Raw genomic sequence first — 23069 nt, forward strand, 5'->3', positions numbered from 1 at the left:
ATGACTACATTGTTAAGGATGCAGTAGATCTACAAATATTTACTTCTCCCAGTGCCTTTTTAAATTCTGAATTCGAGACTCACAATATTAACTTTGACTCTACACACGTCCTTCCTATGAGGAGCTTCACACATTTGGGGGGTATTAGCCCATCGTGGGAGTGAAGAATAGAGAGGGAATTCTGTGTAAATTTTCAGGTGAGATGCAGTGGGGTGTTTATAACTCACCTCAGCAATCATCTGGGTTAGGAACAGAATTGCACCTAGGAACGTCCAGTCCAGGGCATTAGTCACTGGTCAAAGAAGAGGTGAGCAGTAAATCAGTGCAGCAAGTTCCATGAGGAAGACGGACAGGAAAGGTGACCAGCCTGTGACCATGCTGCCCCACTCAGATCTGTATTGTCAATTATGGCTTCCTGCTGGGCACGTGAGCGGCGTCTAATTGCACCAAGTATTAATGGAGTGTACATGCTCTGCTCATCACTGGGAGATTACCGGATTACCCGGGATTAAAAAAAGGGAAGGTTGTCAGATCAGCTGACACCAGGTCCAATTTAGGCTTTAAAACTGTAACAACTTCTCGGATTTTAAACAAGCCTATCAGCAACTTCTCTTTTTCAAGGCTAAAGCCACCTTTCAAGGGCTTCTCAGAATTGGAAGGCAATGAATTTACAAGTGTTCCTGAGTCCATAATGGGTAGGTATCCAAGTTTCAGTTTCCTCGTCTAAAAATCAGGATAATAAAATCTATTACTTCTTAAGGCTGCTGAAAGATTAAATCAGACAAACTAAGTAAAACTCATAGTACCGCCTAGAATATAGTGAACCCTCAATAAAAATGAATAATTATCATACACCAACAATCTTTGGTGCTTTTTACACATTATTTCCTTTTTCTGGAAATATAAGTGTTTTCTAAGAAATAGAACTTGGTCTCATTTAACTTGTTTCAGACCATGCTATAAACAGATAAATGTATTCATCTATCCATCCACCCATGCATGCAGCAAATATTTACTGAGTCTCACTTACTTTTATTTGTGCCAGGCAAAGAGGAGAGACAAGGTCCCTGCTCCCATAGAGTGTAAACTCTTGTGGAAGAGATAAGACTAAACAACAACCAAAGATATATACTGTGTAAAATATTAGGCAATAATAAATAGTAGGAGGAAAAAAGGTGAGAGGATGGAGAATGATCAGCAGAGATGGCAGCTGTCTTTGATGCAGTGGTCAGTGAAAGCCTCTGTGGAGGTGACATCTAAGTTAAGGCAGGAATAAATGGAGAGAAATGAGGTATTTGATGATCTGGGTAACAGTATTCAAGACCAAGGGTACAGGAAGAGCAAAGGGGTAGGAAGGAGATTGGCGTTTTCAAGGCAAAACAAGAGAGCCTCAAGGTCTTACTTCACTTCTTCTGCTATAGCAGCCTCCTGGCTGGTGTCCCTGCTTTGGCTCCTACTGCAGTCAATTCCCCAAGCAGCAACCAGAGTGCTTTTTAAAAGAAACTTAAATCGAATCATGTTATTTCCCAGATCACAACTCCATAGTTTCCAGTTTTGAGTGGTTTCCCATCTCACTCAGAAAAAAATCCAAACTCCTCATGTGGCTTTCAAGGGCCATCCAAGACCAGCTGGTCCTGCCAATCTTCTCTAGCACCATGCTCATCTAGTTTCCTCCTCTCCAGGAGGGAGGGAATGAGGTCAGCATGGTAAGATACCACTTAGGAGCTGTTGTAGTCAAGGTGAGGATTGAAGGACTGAGTGGCAGTGTTGCGGCGGGGGGCGGGGGTGCAAAGCATTTAGATTGGGGATATATTTGAGAGAAATGCTGATGGGACTTGCTGAAGGATTGGCTGTGGGCTCTGGCTTTATAGCTCCTTGGTTTCTTCAAGTTGTGAAGTGTTTTTAACGGCTGCTCCTAGTTTGGGCTTCCTGTTTCCCTGGAGGGATTATTCTTCTGTAGCAAACTAAAAGGCTACACATGGAAAACTTGATTTTTTAAATGATCAAACTTCCCCCCCATGAAATTTCATCTCTGCATGACCCCAGAATTGAAGCCAATTCTTCAGAATTGTAGTGAAACCTCAGCAGTGTGGGTGGATGTTCTATGGGTGGATTATTCAGGGCCTTGAAGAAGGGGTGGAAAGGGAAAAGAGATGAAAATCAAATCATACCTATCAGCATTATTTATATGCTGATACAATTTTCATGGAAACATATATTGACAGTATTGGCTAAAAATGAGTTTTGAATTATCTGTACGTCTCTATTATTTTTACTATGGAACTTATTTTACAAGGTTGAAAATATTAAATGTATGAGAATGTATTTTGTAAAAAGCAATATCCTAGTCCTGTCAAGACCCTGTGTAATCTGGTTGCCATTGCCTCTTTCACTTTGTTCCATTCATATTCTTCTCTCACCTGGTTCCAGTCTTGCTCAACTGTCACTCCCTCAGTGAGCTGTACTCTGACCATTCTATTTAAATTGCACCCAGCTCCCCAGCCCCATCCTATTCCCTCGCTCCTGATCCCCCTTACCCAGTTCTATGAATTCTACAGTGTGTATTCTTACCTACTATATAATTTACTTTTGCATTTTGTTTGTTTATTGTTTGTCTCACTAGGATGAAGCTCCTAGAGGGCAAAGTTTTTTAACCTATTTTGCTCACTGAATAGATCAAGCACCTAGAACAGTGCCTGGCACATACGAGCTTCTCAGTGAATGTTTGTTGAATGGATGAATGAATGAATGAATGTTTAGTTTTGTATTAACATGTTGGGGTAAGGAGCAGAATGAAAGAAATTGTAGGATGAGGACCTAAGCTATACATGCCTACCACAAATTCAGACATAACTTCCCATGAGTAGTATTCCTAACATCCAAAAAAAAAAAAAAAAAAGCCTAGTGAGGAGTGAGGAAGAGAAATGACTGGACAGAGCTACCCAGCTGATCCTCAGCTTCCTGGCCTTAAAGCCCTAGGGGCTAAGTATCACCCTCAAGCCCTGCTCCAGTAGGAAGCAGTTACTAAATGAGGAAATAACTCATCCTGAGGAGGAATTTCTAAAATAAGGGCATCAAAAGAAGTTGGTACCCTCATTGCATCTGATCCCTCCCCCTTTGGACCAGGGCCAGAGTTCTCAGGAGATGGGGCTGGAAAAATAGCGGGGCTAATAAAAAGGTAAGTCACAAGGCAGCACTGTTTTGCGGCCTAGTAGCAGCGTGTGATGGCTGTGGGGGGAGCATATTTCCCTACACACCCACTTCAGTTTGGAAACTATTGGCATGTCATGGGAAAATGGCCTCATAGGACAGGAGTAGAGAAGTTGCTCCAAGAATTTCATGCATGGTCTACTGGTAGCTGGGTCTTGATTGCAGGAGATTTGTGAAATTGCACAATGATTTCCCCCTGGGACCACAGATCACAGTGTGGGGTCAGGAGGATTGCTAGGAGTGGAGGGATTTAGAAGAAAGCATTCTCCAGCCACCTAACTAGGGTGGGGGAAGGCCCAAGAACGGGTCTATAATTTCTGTTGCTGGGGTCTTGCTATACCAAGACTGGTGTGCTTGAGGAATTTCCCATTTGGTCATGCTTATTGCTGGTGTCACTGTCAGAATGGGGCAATAGAGGGATTTTCAAGTCAAGGAGAGTCTTTCTAGGATCTACACCATGTAGCCCTGGTTTGGTATTAATATGCAGCAGTGGAAGAAATGAGCCCCAGCACTGAGAGGTATGACTAGTATTCCTGGTCACTCTGCCAGAAAAATCATCCAAAATCCCCGTGGACTTGAGAATTTTGGGAAGGAGGCAAGGACAGGATCCAGGATCCTGTCAGTCCTGGTCAGTGTCATAGGCTCTGGGCTCAGGGTGGCATGGTGAAGACCTTCCTACTGGATTGTGGAAATCACATTTGCAAAATGAAGTTGGCAGCATCAAAGTGAAGAAGTAAGAACTAAGAAGCCCATTTCTCTGCCATAGACATACGAACTGACAGCACAAGAAACTGCTGAGTTTCCTTGGAGGCATCATGGTCCCAGAGTTGTACAACTTCGTGAAGAATGATGTCAGGAAAGAAAGATGTGATACTGCAGAAGGATCTTGTTCAAAGTCACAGGAAGCAAATTCTTTACATTAGAAAGTACTGGCCATTTGATGGATATAAACTTTGTGAGGTTCCATAATTTCCTATTTTTTTATTGTCCCAGGGCACCCTAAATTGTTTTGGAACAACACAAGGTATAAATAAGCACATGAGTAAAAATACACATTTCCTTTTTGTTTCCTCTCTTGGCAGCAGCAGGCATGCCTGACTTACTGCCAAGTGGCACCAGGGGAAGGAGACACACACTGAGTGGGGTTTCCTTTTAGAGTTTGAAACCATAAGTTTGACCTGTGGGCAGTAGTTCCTAACTTTGGCAGATCTTCTGGATTACTCTGGGGAGAGCTTTGAAAATTATAATCACTGTGATCCACCCCAGACTTGCCTGGAGGGTGGGGCACAGGCGTCTGTATTTTCACAAGCTTCCCAAGTGACTCTTGGGGAATTCCAAGGGTCCAGTGTCTAGAGGTTCCATGGAAGGGAAAGCCAGCTTAAGGGACCTCTCTGAGATGCTAAGAGATGCCTCTGTGGGATGTGGGGTGTGTGTGTGTGTGTGTGTGTGTGTGTGTGCATGTGTTTAGAGAGATGGAAAGGAGAGGAATAAAAAGTAGATAGTTATGTCTTGAGATGAATAAAAGGAGGATAAAACTTCACAGTAGTTCCTGCAGAACAGTCACCATTTCAGAAATCCTTTGATTCTGGACCTTATTCGAGAAAAAGGAAAGGAAAGCAGACTCACTGAATGCTTGCTATGCATTTGACCCTGTGCTAAGTGTATGAGTTCATTCATTTATTCATTCACAACCACGAAGTGCATCTCACATGCCAAGCACTGTGCTAGGTGTCGGGATTACAAAGACAAAAAAGACTACCCAGAGAAATATGTGCTATAATTGAGGGGAGAATAGGGTGCTTTGGGAGACTTTGGGAAGGGCTTTCAACCCATACTGGATGGGGTAGGGGATGAGTCAGGGAAGGTTTTCAAGAAGAAGTGGCACTTAAACAAAATCTTAGATAATTCTAATTCTAATATTAACTACTGTAAATAGTCCAGTATGGTTGGAACAGAGAGAGTTATGGGAGGGATAAGAAGGGAGAGGGATAGGGGATGATAGAGCCAGAGGTGAGACTGGAGAGGTAGATGTACTGGAGCCAGGTGATGAGTTGCTTGACTTTATCCTGAGTGCAGTGGGCGATACTGAAGGAGTCAGGGTGGGCGACAACAGGATCACATTTGTGGTTGAGAAAGAACAATATGGTGGCAGCACAGAGAATGCATTAGGAAGGGGGTGAGACTCGAGATGGGAGCCTAATGGCCTGGGATGAAACAATGGGAGTGAGAGTGGAGAGGAAGGGATTGACAGGACTGGAGAGAGAGGGACGAGTCAAGGATGGTGCCCAAGTTTCTTTTTTAGCAACTGATTGGCTCATGGTGCCACTTACCATTCACTATTTGCTTTAACATAGTTCTTCGGTTTGCCTTCATAATTATCTTATGTCATTTTTAACAGATCAAGATAGAAAAGCTCTGAAAAAACAAACAGAAAAACGGAGGAAAGCTCAAGGTCTCCAGCGTGTAAGCTGAGAGCTGGGATCCAATTTCAGGTCGGCCTCGGTTCTGAGACCATGCTTCCAATGCCCCAGGCACATGAAAAACTTAATAAAGCTAAAAAAAGAATATGGCGGGCTTCCCTGGTGGCGCAGTGGTTGAGAATCTGCCTGCTAATGCAGGGGACATGGGTTCGAGCCCTGGTCTGGGAAGATCCCACATGCCGCGGAGCAACTAGGCCCGTGAGCCACAACTACTGAGCCTGCGCGTCTGGAGCCTGTGCTCCGTAACAAGAGAGGCCGCGATAGTGAGAGGCCCGTGCACCACGATGAAGAGTGGCCCCCGCTTGCCACAACTAGAGAAAGCCCTTGCACAGAAACAAAGACCCAACACAGCCAAAAATAAAAAATAAAAATAAAAAAAAAGAGTATTTTCTCATAAAAAAAAAAAAGAATATGGCTTTGAGTAGGCTACATTCACAATAGAGACAACATGAGCTAAGATCTGAAAAGCAGAATCCCCACACCTGAAATTTATTCTTTACTGCAGTTAGCATGGTGAGATATGACCTCCTTTTGACAAGGTCGTCAATGTTCTCTCTCCAATGCTATGCAGCCTCTTTATACCTCACTGATGGCAAATAGGACTGAATCAAGATTTTAAAGAGGGAAAAAAATTGCTGTTAAAAATGTCCTTACAAAAAAAAAGTGACATGGCACATCTTAACCTTTGTCTCACAGATTTGCTTACACCACCTCTGAAAGTAATTTGTTTAAAAACAGTTATCTTGCTGGAGGAGTTTAATAAAAATTTAAAAGTTTTTGGGTGGAAAATACATCTTTACCCAGAATCTTGTATGGTAGTAATGTGACACAATGCTTTAAAGAGAGTACATTTTGGGGACTTCCCTGGTGGTGCAGTGGTTAAGAATCCGCCTGGCAATGCAGGGCACATGGGTTCGAGCCCTGGTCCGGGAAGATCCCGCATGCCGCGGAGCAACTAAGCCCATGTGCCACAACTACTGAGCCTGCGCTCTAGAGCCCGCGAGCCACAACTACTGAAGCCTGCGTGCCTACAGCCCGGGCTCCGCAACAAGAGGAGCCACCACAATGAGAAGCCTGTGCACACCAACGAAGAGTAGCACCTGCCAGCGGCAACTAGAGAAAACCCGTGCGCAGCAACGAAGACCCCATGCAGCCAAAAATAAATAAGTAAATAAATAAATTAATTTAAAAAAAAAAGAGAGAGAGTACATTTTGTATTTAGGCTCTCTGGGCCAAAGGGTTATACAGAAGTCCTCTGATATCAGGCCATTGGCAGAAATGCAACATTCAAACCCACCTGGGCAATATATGCGTCATTCCTGCAGCCATTAGGTACATATCAGTCTGACTTTGAACTTCTGCTGTTTCTTTGGCTGGAACTGAATTTAGCCTGCATGTCTAATATCTTTGAAGTTATCTTTTCCTCTCAGTTTGGATGGAAGCAGCTTCCTCATTAGTGGAATAGGAAACTATTTATAGGAACAGAAAATATATAGGAATATTTGTAATATTTCTAGAATATGCTTTTTCATGCTTTGAGTTGGCTGCATATTAAAGATAGGTTTGATTTAGATTTGCCTCCTATATCTTTCCCTCAATACTTATTTTTATCCAACTTGTCTCCCTAAATATACTTTTCCTCTCTCACTCAAAAACAAATACACCCCAGTCAGGAGTTACATTTGTTGGCTTGAACATTTTGTTGGTTTGTCACTCCCTTTCTTGGGCTTCTACCTGTTGGGGCTTGTGCCAGGGCTCCCAACACTTTAGTTTCCACATCTGTTGGATTGCCTTCACTCACCTTGAGAGATCACTGTGAGGCAATATAGCTCATAAATGTCATCATAAACTGCTCTGCAAAAATATGTCTCAACATCTGTGATGCCAGATTCAAAAGAGCTCGATTGTGTGTGTCTGGTCAAAAAAAAAAAACAACAAGGTGGCCTTCTGATGCTGAACAGCAAGGTGAGGGGCTGGCAATCTTCATGTTTCTTAAGGGCCTGGACTGCATTTTCTTCAGCTGTCCTTGCTAGCAGTGAAGTGCTCTAGCATTCTTTCCCATTAATAGCAGCCAGCAGGCTTACAGGTCAATTATTTTTCTTTTACTTAGAAGGGCCTTCTTTCCCTAGTTTTTAAGAGCAGGGATTTTGAGACAATAACCCCACCGTTCCACAGCAGGTCACATAAATGTCTAGGCGCCACCCTCCCCCCATGGGCAGTCGGCCCATTTATGCAAGAGAACAATAAGGAGATGGTTCCTTGGCTTCTGCTTCTTTGGCAATGGAGGAGAAGGAGGTGGCTGAAGCTAGACACGTTGTACATGCCCAAGCCTTTTACAAAGTCTCACCCTATTGAGCAACAAGAAGGCGACTGTCTCCATGTTAATACCACCAATGACAGTGTTAAAACTGGATTGGCTAGGTTTTTTCATTGAAATCCTGGCTTAAAGGGTGTGTCCATGTGCCTGCAAAACATAAACGGAAAGAACCAAAAGGGAAGAGAAGCAAAGTGAAATGACTCCTTTCTTGGCAAGGAAAAAAAGATTCCATTTTAGAATAAAGGCAATTACCACTATAGCTGAACAAACAGCTAGTTTAAAGACAATAACCAATCACTTAAATAGAGAGGTCTTTACGTCTGTGAAACTCAGTCACCTATAAACTGAACTATCTAGGTAACTGTTAATTTATCATTCAGGCCAAATGTGTTTTCTGCCATCATTTTCAAATTCTTGTGCTGAGCTAGGACCGTGCCACACCTATTATTGCAGGTACTCTTCTGCCTCTTTGCCTTTGTGCCTGCTGTTCTCTCTGCCTGAAACGCCCTTCCAGTCTTTTTACACTTGGGGAATGCATATTCACTTTCTAAATTCTGTCTCAAAGATCTTCTCCACCTTTTCTGTGCCCCAGACAGAACTGGTTGCTCCTGAGGGGCTCTGTTCAAATTATACCACAGGACTATGGTTTTCTTGAATTTGAAGGTTGTTTCTTGTTCATTTCTGTATTCTTGGTGCTCTGTACAATTCTACACACTATGCATAATTAACTTTGTCTGCTCTAACCATAGGGAAGAAGCCTGTTAGTTATCCAGACTTCAGTTAATGATGATATTTGTTAAGATGGGATCTGATTTCTGACACATGTTCTGGATTTTTGGCTTCATACAGTTTTTCCTATTTTCATACAATCTGAGGGTGAATGTGGAGGATCTATATTGCTTTAAGAAAACTTGTACTCCAAGTCAGTAAAATCTTCCTTTTGAGTAGAATCTAGGACTTTGGCATTTTGCCATGTAGGTGAAGGGAGAGAGGTTCAAACATGACTGAGAAAGCCAGTGTAGGTTGAAAAAAAAGGAGGAGTGATATCAAAAAGGCAAACTTTGTCTTCAGTACAAAATGATGTTTCTTAAAATTGGGTGTGTCAAACCAAAGCTACCTTCAGGCAGGTTTTACTTGCATAACCTGCATATATTCAGAATCTAGAGTTTTGACTGACCTTAGTTTCAAAGGCAGGATTTTTATGTGAATAAATTCTTTCATCCATTTATTAGATCAATCATCAGTTTTCTTAAGACTCCAGGCACATTTATCTCTCTGCATTCTTTCACCTATAATAGAAGAAAGCCAGAGCTCTGAATTCATTTAGTTCCTCTCAGTGCTTTACATTTAAAAAAACATTTTCTTAAAATTAAATAAAATGAATCCACTTAATTTTTAGGAAAATTTAAAATGTAAATCAGCAGAACACACACAATTACCCATAATACTGATACCTGGAGATAACCACTGCTAACATATTTATTAGCTCATTCATTCAACAAACGTTTCTTGGTATATAAACTTACTTCCAGAGGTATCTGTTGCATCTATATACCCATAACCACACTTTATATTTACAGAAATGGGATCATAATATCCTTATTGTACTATTAGTATTTAATGTATTATTTGCACACTTCTCTCCCAGGTGTTCTGTTTTATGGATTACCATGATTCATTTAACCAGTTTATTATTATTAGGTATTAAGGCTGTTTCTAAAGTCTTGGTATTATAAACAGGGCCGTAAGGAACATTCTGTAGATACTTCTTTGTCTTCTTGTCCAATTGTTTCCTTAGGAAAATTTTTAAATAAAAAATTCTGGGAAAAAAGGAATGCAATTTTTAAAGATTTTGATGTATTAGGCTAATTTTGCTCAGAAACATGGTATCACTCTTTTTTTAAATTGAATTATAATTGCCCTACAATATTATATTAGTTTCCAGTGTATGACACTGATTCAATATTTTTTTTAAATTTTTTTATTTTTTATTTTATTTTTAAAAAATTTATCTATTTATTTATTTATTTTTGGCTGCGTTGGGTCTTCGTTTCTGTGCGAAGGCTTTCTCTAGTTGTGGCAAGCGGGGGTCACTCTCCATCGCGGTGCGCGGGCCTTTCACTGTCGTGGCCTCTCTTGTTGCGGAGCACAGGCTCCAGACGCACAGGCTCAGTAGTTGTGGCTCACGGGCCCAGTTGCTCCGCGGCATGTGGGATCTTCCCAGACCAGGGCTCGAACCCGTGTCCCCTGCACTGGCAGGCAGACTCTCAACCACTGCGCCACCAGGGAAGCCCTGATTCAATATTTTTATACATTATGAAATGATCAACATGATAAGTCTAGTTACCATCTGTCACCATACAGAGTTATTACAATACTATTGACTGTATTCGCTATACTGTACATGACATCCCCGTGACTTATTTACCTTACAGCTAGAAGTTTGTACCTCTTAATCCACTTCACCAGTTTTGCCCAACTCCCCATCCACTGGCAACCACCAGTTTGTTCTCTGTTATCTATGAATCTGTTTTGTTTCATTTGTTTTGTCTTTTAGATTCCACACGTAAGTTAAATCATATGGTATTTGTCTTTCTCTGACTTATTTCACTAAGCATAATACCCTCTAGGTCCACCCATGTTGTAGCAAATGGCAAGATTTAATTCATTTTTATGGCTGAGTAATATATATATTTATATTATTTATATAATATATAATAATATATAGTATATATTATACTCTATAAATAGTATAGTATGTATAGTATATAGAATACTATATATATAGTAATATATATATATATATATATAAACATCTTTCTTATCCATTCATCTATCGATGGGCACTTAGGCTGCTTCCATATCTTGGCTATTGTAAATAGTGCTTCAATGAACACAGGAGTACATATATCTTTTTGAATTAGTATTTCCGTTTTCTTCAGATAAATACCCAGAAGTGGAATCGCTGGACCATATGGTAGTTCTATTTTTTTAATTTTTGAGAAAGCTCCGTACTGTTTTCCATTGTGGCTATACCAATTTACATTCCCACCAATAGTATATAAGGGTTCCCTTTTCTCCATATCCTCACCAACACTTATTTTTTGTCTTTTTGATAATAGCTATTCTAACAGGTGTAAGGTGGTATCTCACCATGATTTTGATTTATATTTCCCTGATGATCAGTGATGTTGAACATCTTTTTATGTGTCCGTTGGTTATCTGTATGTCTTCTTTAAAAATGTCTATTCAGATACTCTGCCCATTTTTAACTGGGTTGTTTGGGTTTTTTTTGATATTGAGTTGTATAAGTTCTTCATATATTTTGGATATCCACCCCTTATTGGATATATAGTTTGCAAATATTTTCTCCCATTCAGTAGGTTGCTTTTTCATTTTGTTGCTGGTTTCCTTCACTGTGCAAAAAGCTTTTTAGTGTGATGTAGCCCCACTTGTTTACTTTTGCTTTTGTTGCCCCCCCAAAAATTGCTAAGATCAATCAATGGATAGATCATCCGGAAAGAAGCAAAAAGGAAACACTGGCCTTCAATGACACATTATACTAATGAGCTCAATAGATACATACAGAACATTTCATCAAACTACAACAGAATACACATTCTTTTCAAGTGCACATGGAACATTTTCCAGGATAGATCACATGTGAAGGCCACAGAACAAGTCTCAACAAATTTAAGAAGATTGAAATAATATCAAGTATCTTTTCTGACTACAATGGTATAGAACTAGAAATAAATTACAGGGACAAAATTGGAAAAAATACAAATATGTGGAGGCTAAACAACAAGCAACTAAACAATCAATGCGTAAATGAAGAAATGAAAAAGGAAATTTAAAAAATCCTTGTATTATGTGTTAGAGTGCCTGTTTTTCCCATACCTTTACCAATATGGAGTATTATCATATTTAAAACTTTACTAATCTGATATGTTAAAAAATAGTATATTGTTTTAGCTTTTATTAACTCCTTAGTTGTGTTGAACATGTCTTTGTTGTACATTTGTGTTTCTTCCTTCACAAACTGCCTGTATATTTTTTGCCTTCTCTTTAAAATTAAAGTTATTGCTTTTTCTTACTGATTTGTAAAAACTCATTATATATTAAAGATATTAACCTCATTACATAGTAAAGCTATTCCTGAAATATTAACCTGTTCTTTTGTTTATTGTTTTTTAGTCTTTTATTACTCATTAGAGAACTTTCATGAAAAATAAAGGGAATTCATAATCTTGCTCTTAATGTGGATTTGTTTTTTTTTTTTTAAACATCTTCATTGAAGTATAATTGCTTTACAATGGTGTGTTAGTTTCTGCTTTATAACAAAGTGAATCAGTTATACATATACATATGTTCCCATATCTCTTCCCTCTTGCATCTCCCTCCCTCCCACCCTCCCCATCCCACCCCTCTAGGTGGTCACAAAGCACCGAGCTGATCTCCCTGTGCTATGCGGCTGCTTCCCACTAGCTATCTATTTTACATTTGGTAGTGTATATATGTCCATGACACTCTCTCACCCTGTCACATCTCACCCCTCCCCCTCCCCATATCCTCAAGTCCATTCGCTAGTAGGTCTGTGTCTTTATTCCCATCTTGCCACTAGGTTCTTCATGGCCTTTTTTTTTTTTTTTTTTCTTAGATGTGGATTAGTTTTTTTTCTGAAGGCCTCTGCTCTGTTATTCTTCTCAAGATTTGTAAAATTGTGAGCCAGAAGAGTGATTGATCAAACTGAATATCTAGATATGGAATCTAAAAAGCAATATACCTAAGCTTCTTTTCTAACTAAATGGTTTATTTTCATTTCTGTACCCTACTTTTGGCACCATGTGTCATCATGTGAAGATAATTTTATAAAATATAAATGTTTATATGCCAAGGGAATATTCTTATAGTTCCACAGTTTGTTGGATTAGATTGTAATCTTTGGGATTCAGGAATGAAAGATCAAAATTCCCAGGAATTGTCAGGAATTCCTGAAAGCATAAGTTGTTTTTGTCTTTAAAATACTTCCCACATTTTTTGTATTCTTTACTCACAATATTATGGATATCTAAAAAATTTATTTTACAGGCATAACTCAGAGATACGGTGGGTTCAGTTCCAGACCACCGCAATGAAGGGAATAGCACAATAAAGCGAGCCACATGAATTTTTTGGTTTCCCAGTACATATAAAAGTTATGTTTACACTATACTGTAGTCTATTAAGTGTGCAAAAGCTTATGTCTAAAAAACAATATACATACCTTAATTCAAAAATACTCTATTAATAAAAAATGCTAACCATCATCTAAATCTTCAGTGAGTCATAATACTTTTGCAATAGTAACATCAAAGATCACTCGCCACAGATCACCATAACAAATATAATAATAATGTAAAGTCTGAAATATTGTGAGATTAGCAAAATATGACACAGAGGCAGGAAGCGAGCAAATGCTGTTGGAAAAATGACGCTGGTAGACTTGCTCCATGCAGGGTTGCCAGAAACCTTCAATTTGTAAAACGTGCAGTATCTGAGAAGCTCAATAAAGCAAAGCACAATAAGTTATGCCCGTAATGAATAAGAAATATCAAGTTTGGAAGTATTTACAAAGAACTTATTTGGTCTATAGCAAATATTCAAATGCTGTAAAATGCCAGCAAACACTATTGGGTAGTATTCAAACAACATAACACTCAAATCTCTCAACACTATGCAGAACCATGTCTCTAAATTGCCAATTTAAAAACTCATATTGCTTCCCAAACTTGTTATTTCTTGGGATACCACTCATAGGATTTGTTTAAACTATTCTGTGTACATAAATGTACTAACATTTATTTTATTTGCAAGCATGACTCACTGTTAGCACCAGCCAGCACTGTAAATGTTCACTTATAACATAGCAACAGCTACAAGCCAAACTGACCGATTAGATTGTGAACTCTTCTTCCCTCTGTGTTCCTGTTCCCGTTCCCTGAGATTCTGGTCAACCTTAACCTTCGACTGTTTGTATTCACATTCCCTGCTCCTGCTTTTGACCTGATGTCAGTGGAGCTCTTCAAATCAGTAACATCTTTATATTGACAGCTACATTTTAGTTCTTGCAGGAGAATCAGAATAATTTTTCCAGTTTTCCTAATTTCTTATCAGATTTTCCTGGAGATTTAGGAAAACACATCAATAGCCCAAGAACTACTAGGAAGGAATTCCCACATGGATGTGCGACCCAAGCCTGACCCCTCCAGGACCGACCAGGGCTGCTCCTTGTGGGCCCAGGCTGGGTGGAAGGCAGTGACATGACGGGGCCCCACAGGACTGGGCTTCAGGAACCCTGGGTTTTAATCCTGGTTGATCCATTAACTATAGCTTTGGAACCTGGAGTCAGTTTCCTAACTTCTCAGGGCCTCAACTTGCATCTTTAAAATAAAGCCCTCTCGTTAGTTTAAGAGAAGCTGAAAGTGTATAGGAGAAGAAAAAACGCTTCACGTCTGCGAGGCCTTGAGGTCACTGTGAGGGCAGAAGAACAAAGGTGTGTCAGGAAAGTCTCCTAGGTGGGAGAGGGGTTCTCCAAGCCCCTGGAGGAGAGGCTGGTGGCTTGTGTTGGCTCCGCCGTACCTCGCTGGGTGTGCTCCAGCCAACTGTGCAATTGGGAGTGCAGGCTGCAGCCAGCAGCAGACTCCAGCTCACCCAACTGATTAATTTCCAGCTTTCCTTTTCCTTTTCAGACATTTTAGGATCCTCTGTGCTAAATCCAGACCACAAAGAACCCTATCTGTTAGTATATGAAATAATGATAAAATAATAATAAAAATGTCTATCATTAAGACTAAGTTCCGAAGTTAAAACCAGCAACAAGTGTGATTACCTCAAATGTTTCTGTGGATTTGACAAGGTGGGGTGGTATGGGGAGCAGTGTGTTTTTCTTCATAAAGGTAAGGGGTTGGTGCTAAGTATAATTCAGTGAAAATTAATAATAAACATGTCAATTTGTTTCTGGGAGCAACAAGTGTTGTTTAATGTAATTAGGTACTGTTTGCTAATTCTAGGTTTGTCAACTTAACTTGTTTTGAGTAGGAGGAGTCCTGAGCAGTGCAGGAGGAGCTAGATTAGAAAAATATCTTGGGAAAGAGTTATCTAGTTATGCCACATTTAAATGTTTACATTGCTATAAAACATTTACCATCCACAGAGGAATTAAAACTTCCTGGTGAACAGTCTCAATTTCACATACATATTACTAAAGTGGATTACACAAAATACACACACACGCCCACACACACACACATGCACACCCTACATTCCCCATCTAGCCTACTCTTTCTCAGCCTTCCAGTCTCTGAAGCCTGCCTAGAGCCCCCAGGTTCACATCAGGCACCTCCTGGGTATTCCCTCAACACCTTGTCCTTTGTCCAACAGAGCGTGAATCCCAAAAGGCTGCGTGTTCTCTGAGAGCACAGACCCCACGCTGTCCATTTCACAGCTGTATTCTTACCATTACACACAGAGACTGACATAGAGAGTGAACTCAATACATATTTACTGTGGGTCAGATGCTGAGCCAGACATATCACATACAAAATCTTATCCAATCCTCTCAACAACTTTATAGGATAGAGATTATCATTACAATTTATCAATGAAGAAACTGAGGTCTAGAGAGACTAAGTAATTCATTGATGATAACAGGGCTAGTAAGTCCCAGAGAACTGATTTTTGAATATGGTTCATTGGCCATATGACTGTATTTGCTGTACTGATTCAAAGACATGAAGGACATATTCACTGGCCTTGAAGAGCTTACTCCTGAGTAAGAGTTCTGTGTACATATTCTGTCATAGTTAATAATTCTTGAGACTAAAATAAAACATCTGATGTGTTCTTGAGAGATTTTTAAAGAGGCACTCATTAGGAACATTTTGCACAATAAATTTTTTTCCATAGGTTTCCTATAGGTGGGGTAACTATTGCCTTTGTAATTTTGTTATAAATTTTTCAAGAGGATACCACATATTTGGGCTTGGACATATATTGACTGATTCTTCATAGCTCATTGACATTTACTATTCTTTCTTAAAATCCGATTTTGATTTTATCAAAATCTGCTCCAACCAACTTAAATGAAAAAGCACAGGATAATCAAGTTATCTAGTTAAACAAAAGAGCACAAGTTAATAATCACATTCATAGTTGGATATTTCATGATTACTTTTGCTCGTAGGTGCTGAAAGTAGTTTTTTAAGATGATATGATAAATTTCAGAAGGACGAAATCGATAGCATTTTGCAAAAGAGGTATTTTTTCAAGAGCTAGTTTAGTAAGTGAGGAGGTTTAGGGGCTCAGGAATCAAGACTGAATGGAAGAGGATTTAGAGATAACCCTGTTTCTTGGGGAGAGAACCAAGTCAAGGAAAAGAGTTAAGAGGCCATTCTGGGATGACAATTGGAGATTTTTTTAAAAGGGCAGAAGCGCATGCCTTTCAAAGGACCTGTCTTTTGAACCTGGGGCAGAGCTTCTGACTTTCATAAGCCTTCCTTCATGATGAGTGCTATACACAGCAATTCACCCAGCTGGCTTTGGTCCTAGTTACTGTACCTTGCTTCTTGTAAATCCATGTGGCTTTGGATTAGATTTCCCACTCATGAATTTGCTCTAGAACTCTCAGATTCTAGGCTGTTTGGAGTTGAAGTGTCCTAATGATGTGGCCTGGCACAGTCCATATTCAAGGCTATTTATTTCATTGGATGGTCGATGTTTTATTACCTCATGTTTGACCTCAAGCAGCTGATCCAGGCCTTCCCCTGGGTCAGGTTTTTCCTCTGCTATTTTGTAGCAGATAGCTCTTGGGGATTTCATTCTACCTTGCTGACCACGATGGAACAGTGCAGGTCTGAAGAGGGGTGTCACCATCTAGAATGGAAAGGTTGGAATTCAGAAGTATTTCAAATGAAAAGTTAACAGGATATTGTAACTAATTAGATGTGGGTGGTAAGGAGAAGAATCTTTGTAAAAAAAGGTTTTGAGCTTAAGAGACTGTGAGGAAATGGTGCCACCTATGAGAGAAGTAAGAAGAAGGACTTAGTTTGGGGTACAAGATATTGACCTTGAGACTTCTTGTCAGGTATGTATAGCAGGAATTTGAGGCTTTACATGGAAGCCTGAAATAATCTTTTCTGGAGATAGAGACTGGTGATTGCTGATATTCTACGGCTGGAAGGGATTTCAACTAAAAGAAAGGGGGAGGTGGCTTATGGTGGAACCTTGAGGCGTGCTCACACAATGAGATGCAAAGGAGACAGGAGTCTTTGAAGGAGATTAAGCCAATCTTGTGAGAAAGAAAAGAGCAGAACAAGGTGAGGACTTCGTAAGAGAATCTGAAGGAAAAGGCAGTGTCAAAAAGTAAAGGGCCAAATGTCAAGGACTGCAGAAAGCTTGAGCAGGAATCTAATGATGAGGAAAGCACTGATCAGCTCAGAAGAGCAGTTCCAGGAGAGGGCCACCTTAGTTTATCTTGGTGCCCTGGAGGAATCAGCTCTTCCAGGAGGAGAGGGAGGACAAGAGCTTGGAATGCTATCCCAGGATGAATCTGAAACCAGCATGGGTGGCCATGGAGAGTGAGGTATCATGTGGGTCGAGGAAAATGAAAGCAATACATAGCTAGCCTTGAGACAGAAAGCCCCTAATTCTATAAAGTTAGTATTCTTTAACCACTAAGCCAAATAAAGAGCAAAAAGGTTGGAAGCCAAAAGAGACATTGCAATGGCCTTGTAATATAAAGTTAGCCACACACAGTTATTGTTATAATTTAATCTGTTTATTTTAATCCAACGAATCGACACATTTCCAAGAATAAGCAAAAGCAGTTATACAAATTTGCATAAACTTAAGATCCAGGGCCAGAAAGGCTAGGCCCAAAGATTTCAGTTGGAAAGGATAGGGAATATAAATGTTAATGATGAGTGAAAACTATGTGATCTTAGCCTGAGATGCATTCTTTGGCCTTTTCTGAACTAAGAGTATTGCAGAGATCATGCAACTGCCATGGATACTGCAGCAGGCACACACAGTAGCATTTGATTAGAAGTCAATATCACATACATGGCTGGTGACAGGCAACAAAATCAGCTGTGTTCATGTTATGACTCGAGTAAGCGTGGGCAGAGATTTGATGGCTATAGAAAAAACACCAGCTCTTTTTCATCATTGGGCAAGTGGAGGTCACACTGTCACTTAACCTCTCCAGGTTAAATTTTCCTTGAAAGAAAAATGAGGAGGTTGGACAGATTATCTCTAGTTCCATTCCAGAAGTAAAATTCTGTGATTTTCTGACTCTAAGATTCATCTTCTTATATCCATTAAAAATTCAACATAAGATGTTTGCTGAGCTCTTGATTAATTTAAGTCTGAGAATAGGATGGACTACAGCAGCTTTTGTAGACAGACAGACATTTACGCAGAACGCTAGTCCTCAAAATTCTTGATTTTGCACCTCTATTGTTAAAAATACTGTTTGAGCACAAACTTCAAATGTATGCATATTTATTTATAGTTACATATATATATACTTTGGACTTATACATACATTACAAAAGAGACGCAAAAAATGAGAAAAGTATGACATAAGAATAAACATAAATCTAAAGCAAACATCTAAGGATCCTTCCCTACCCTACATCTTAAGGTATTATTTTGTGCACTCCATTGGGCAAGCATGGTCTTTGGAGACCATTTAGAGATAGGTATTTGCCACCTTACACTAAAGACTTAGTAGTGTGGGAAATAACTTTTCCAAGTCAGCAATTATGCTATTTGATAAGAAAGTCTTCCTAAAACCTAAATATATTAAATTAGGAAATAAAAGGAAATTAATGAAACATGGTAATCCCTTGCTTTTCAAAAAGACAAACTCTTCTAGACAGCATATCTGAAAGTAACATGGTGAATCTGATTTTTACCAAGCAAAGTTAGCAACAGAATCTGCATTCAAATGAGGAAAAGCCATATTAATAACGAAAAATCTCCCCAAATCTCATCTACTACACTTGATTGAAAATTATCGAGTAAAGAGGTTTAGTATTATCACATCTGTTGTGTAATAATTATTATTAATGACCAGAGGGGTCATTTCTGTTGGTAGGTCGATCTGCTTCCTAGACATTTCATTTTCCTTGCTAACTTTTGTCAACACTGAGCTTGTTCCGGTGCTGTCAGCCATATCTCTGGTATGAATGTTTACATTTGAGATTTCAGATTATGTAGAACAGAGTCACATTCTACTCTATTATAGATGGGGGCACTTATGGAGTGTAAGCTATCTAAACTGTTAATGACCTTCAAATCCTGTTTCTAATTCTCCTGTCAGAACCAGAGGAGGCAAGAATGATTTTCTCACAAATCAAATACAAAATGTAAATGGTAGAAAGAAGGTTAAGTTTACAGGTCATTTCTTTAAACAAATCTAAATAACTTGACTCAGACAAGAAGAGCTGATTTATATCTACCACAACAAACATAAGACACATATCTGTACCATCTCTTGAATGGCTTTAAGAAGCCATTAAACCTGTTGGCCCTTTACTCTAAAAAACAGTAGTTTAAGACAAGCTCTGTTAAAAATAAATTGCTGTCGTTAGCAAATATTATTCATTAAACAAATAACATTCATTAAAGTAATTGATTCTCTATATTAGGATTCATCCTCAAAGCATGTAACTCACTTGCTGCAAAACAGTATTGACAAGAATGGCTGGGTCTGTTCTGGGACCCAGCATCCTGGGCCAAGGAGATGCAAGGTCAGTTCAGGAACCACATAGGCTCTCAACGGTCAACACTGATGCATTCTGACCTACTCTGACCCATCCTTACCCACTGTGGTCCATCTTTCTTATGGAGAAAATAACATCTTCCATGTTCTATGGCACAGAACTTGAAGGTCTCAGTTGAAGACACGTGCAAGGATGTGGGAAGAATAAAATCTCTTTGGGGAAATGTACTATATACTGTCTTTGGGCATTTGGCATCCATTTATATCTCACTCTCTGTCTCCCTCCCCTATACTGAAGGGCTGAGGATAAAATTTGCATTTTTCAGATTCCTCAGCAGCTAGGATTCTGGATGTATTATGATAGGCGCTTGGAAGAGATTTGGAAAGTAGATGGAAGTTGAAGGCTGTCTTTTTGCAAGAGTGGCAGCTGACATCTAAGCTCTGGACTCTACATTTCTCTTAGTCAGCAGCTTCATGAGTGGGAAGCAGCCATGTTCACTGCAACAGATGTATGAGTAGTAGCAGTAATTTCCTAAAAGCTGGTTCACAGTTGACCATGAAACCAAAACACCCATGGCAATCCCCTGACTTATGCTTTTCTAGCCCTTCCAATTATTGTATGATCATCTGGTTTCCTGTACTAAATCCCTTTCTGCTGGAAATACCTAGAGTGGTTTCTGTTTCCTGCATTAAATACAGAGAGTCAGAAAGACTTTTGACCCTATGCATAGATAACCTCTGAAGGCCACTCTGTGGCTTGGAGTGACTCTCTCTTTAGGCACAAATACAAGCCCATTGGTTTTCAGAGCAAAATGTCAGTTTTGCTACATCAGATCTTTGTTGGGATATTAAAACCTTGAATGCATGTTCTCCAGTACCTACCAAAAGCAAATTTACAAAACATGTATCTGAGAAAGATATGTTAACTCTTCTTTCCTCTGATCTTTTAAGCTTTATTCCTGTAATATAATTTTAATTGAAGTTACTGAAAGTTAAGTAAGAGTTTTTCAAATAACCCTTATGTAAGAATCTGAGTGACCAATTTCTACTAGCATTTATTGCCAGAAAAGCATTTGTTTCTTTTGGTGATCTTCATAATAAGAATGATGTAACCCTCATTTTCTTTCCCTTATTTTGCTCTCTCAAAAGCTCAAAGTCAAATTAGGAATTAATTGTAAGCACTCTTCTGGGCAAAATTACTTTTATCCTCTGTCCTCTTGGTTTCCAATCATTTACCTCTATTTTAACTATTGTACCCATTAGGAAATGTGTACATGGAATTTACTTAGAAATAAGGAATAAGGGATATCTGTACTATATATAAATAAAAATAGAACCATTTCCTCCCTACTCTGTATTAGTAACTGTTATTAGCCTTAGTGCTGTTTTCTATGTAAAGTCTAACAACATCATTTTATATTTCTTAGACATTGATGCAAAAACCTCTTGGATGGTGTGTCTTACACACAAAATAAAGAGTGCCAAGGAGCTCTTCTGAAAAACAATTATTTTCTCAATGCTTTACAGTTCTTTAGTCCTAAAGCTGATTCAGAAAACCATGAGTCAAAGCAAAGCAAACAAGAGTATTGTAAACAGCAAAGAGTTAACTTGAAAAAGTATGAGTAACAATGAAATACAAAAATCCCCCTCAGCTTTTTTCTTTCTAATATTCTCCACACACAATTTCCTGTTAGTCTCTCTGGCTTTTCTGAGAGATATTATTTTCCTTTCCAGTACCAATTTCAGCAGTGATGGCCTAAAAGGTTCTGGTGCCCCAAGTGAGACTAGATTATAGGACTCCATATGGGGTCAAAGATAGGAGGGTTCCTAAGGATTTTTACCAACAAAACAAACGCGGTGGGGTTTCACGTCACTTTAAGTAAAGATGCCAATACAAGCATATTCTCCTCTTGTCATATTGATAAAGAAGCCAAAGACTCCTCCCGTCACACTGGTGGGAGCACTGATAAACTGAGTTGGGAACTGAACTATGAGCTGGGGTGTTTTGTGAAATTCTCCACTCTGATGTATATACACCAAGTGGAGAATGTACACACACACATACAGATATTTGAGATCAAGAAAGAGATTTTAATTTTTTAAACAATACGTGACCTTTAGTAGGTGTCCAGGAAGTCTAGCATAAGCACAAGAAGTTTCTGGGAAGAGTTCGCCATCAATGACGAATTTACTTCCCGCCGTGACATAAGGGATTAAACGATCATAAAGGGGAGGTGGGAAGCAATGAGAAACACACTATCTCTTGCCTATTTTTTCTTCTTGAAGGGCTCATGCTTTCTGTGAGTTCCAGTGTCTTGCTGTCTGAGGACCAGTATGCAAAGGGGCTCATAGACTTCTTGTACCTTTGTCTTAGTACTTATTGTCTCGATACAGGCAAGCTGCTTCTAACAATTGTTAGTAATCTCACTCCTTGGACTGTTGTAATCTTGAAGGAGGGAGGAAGTAATTAGTGCTTTTCAGGATGTTGGAGAAGTGCCAACAGAATATTTGTATTCATTTTTCCACTCCAATGTCCTGAAAGCCAAATATGAGTTCCATGAACTATGAATTGTTCCCCTTCACGTAACAGTTGTCTTCTCAATTCCATAATAGGTAGAATCAACACTAATTCAGAGAAGCCTTGCTTGCTCTACAAAACACTGCTTTACTTCTTCAGGATCAGGAGGAAATGGTGCCTAGGGTTGTGACCAGAGGCTCTGTCTGGCTGTATTCCTAGCCGGCAACAGCACAGGCTTTGCAATCAAGCAAACTGGGTTGGCGTTCTGGCCACTTCACATCTCTCTGTAAACCTCAGTATCTTCATATGAGAAATAGGGACAGCAATTGACTCTCATATGGCTGTGAGGATTAAATAAAATGATGCAGGTAAAGTGTTTAACCAAAGCCCAGCACCCACTAAGACCTCATTAAATATGAGCTTCTGAGGTAGCTTCAGGGACTAACTCCTGCTGCCTCCAATCTCCTGCTCATGGTGTCTTGGGTTCTGTCTGTACATCTGTGCCTTGCACTTTGCATTGCTGACTGGCTGGTTCTTCCCATATGTTTTATTTAAAATTAAGGATTTAATTGTTATTAGTCGACAAAGCTAATTACCATCTTTTTACTGAGTGAAGCCCTTTCAGATCATCTGTCAGTTAAAGGTAATTCTATTACAAGATACTTTATTCTGGGACCATTAGAAAATGCCAGTCAGTTATTATTAATTCTTCCATAACCTCTTCTATTAATTAGTCTTGCTTATTCAGGACTAAGATTAGGATTATGATCTGGATAG

The 23069-nt window shown here is 39.4% G+C and overlaps 1 protein-coding gene across 13 annotated transcripts in view; it reads right to left on the reverse strand.

Annotated features, from left to right (window-relative positions):
* Nucleotides 1-23069, reverse strand: part of LOC309631742 (uncharacterized protein) — a 240627-nt gene that overhangs the window by 25567 nt on the left and 191991 nt on the right. For 3 of the 13 annotated variants that reach the window (XR_014246450.1, XM_082398628.1, XM_082398626.1), the window contains one exon: nucleotides 9185-9296. Coding sequence is in view for 8 of the 13 variants with exons in the window: in XM_082398628.1 (XP_082254754.1) it covers nucleotides 9185-9232 (48 nt within the window). In the remaining 5 variants the exon portion in view is untranslated. Of the gene's footprint in view, nucleotides 1-227; nucleotides 16921-23069 lie in introns of those variants that run through there. The other 10 variants (XR_014246449.1, XR_014246453.1, XR_014246451.1 and 7 more) reach the window with 8 other exon arrangements.

The sequence above is a fragment of the Balaenoptera borealis genome, assembly GCF_965194805.1.
Source record: "Balaenoptera borealis genome assembly, chromosome: 7".
Lineage (NCBI taxonomy): Eukaryota > Metazoa > Chordata > Mammalia > Artiodactyla > Balaenopteridae > Balaenoptera > Balaenoptera borealis.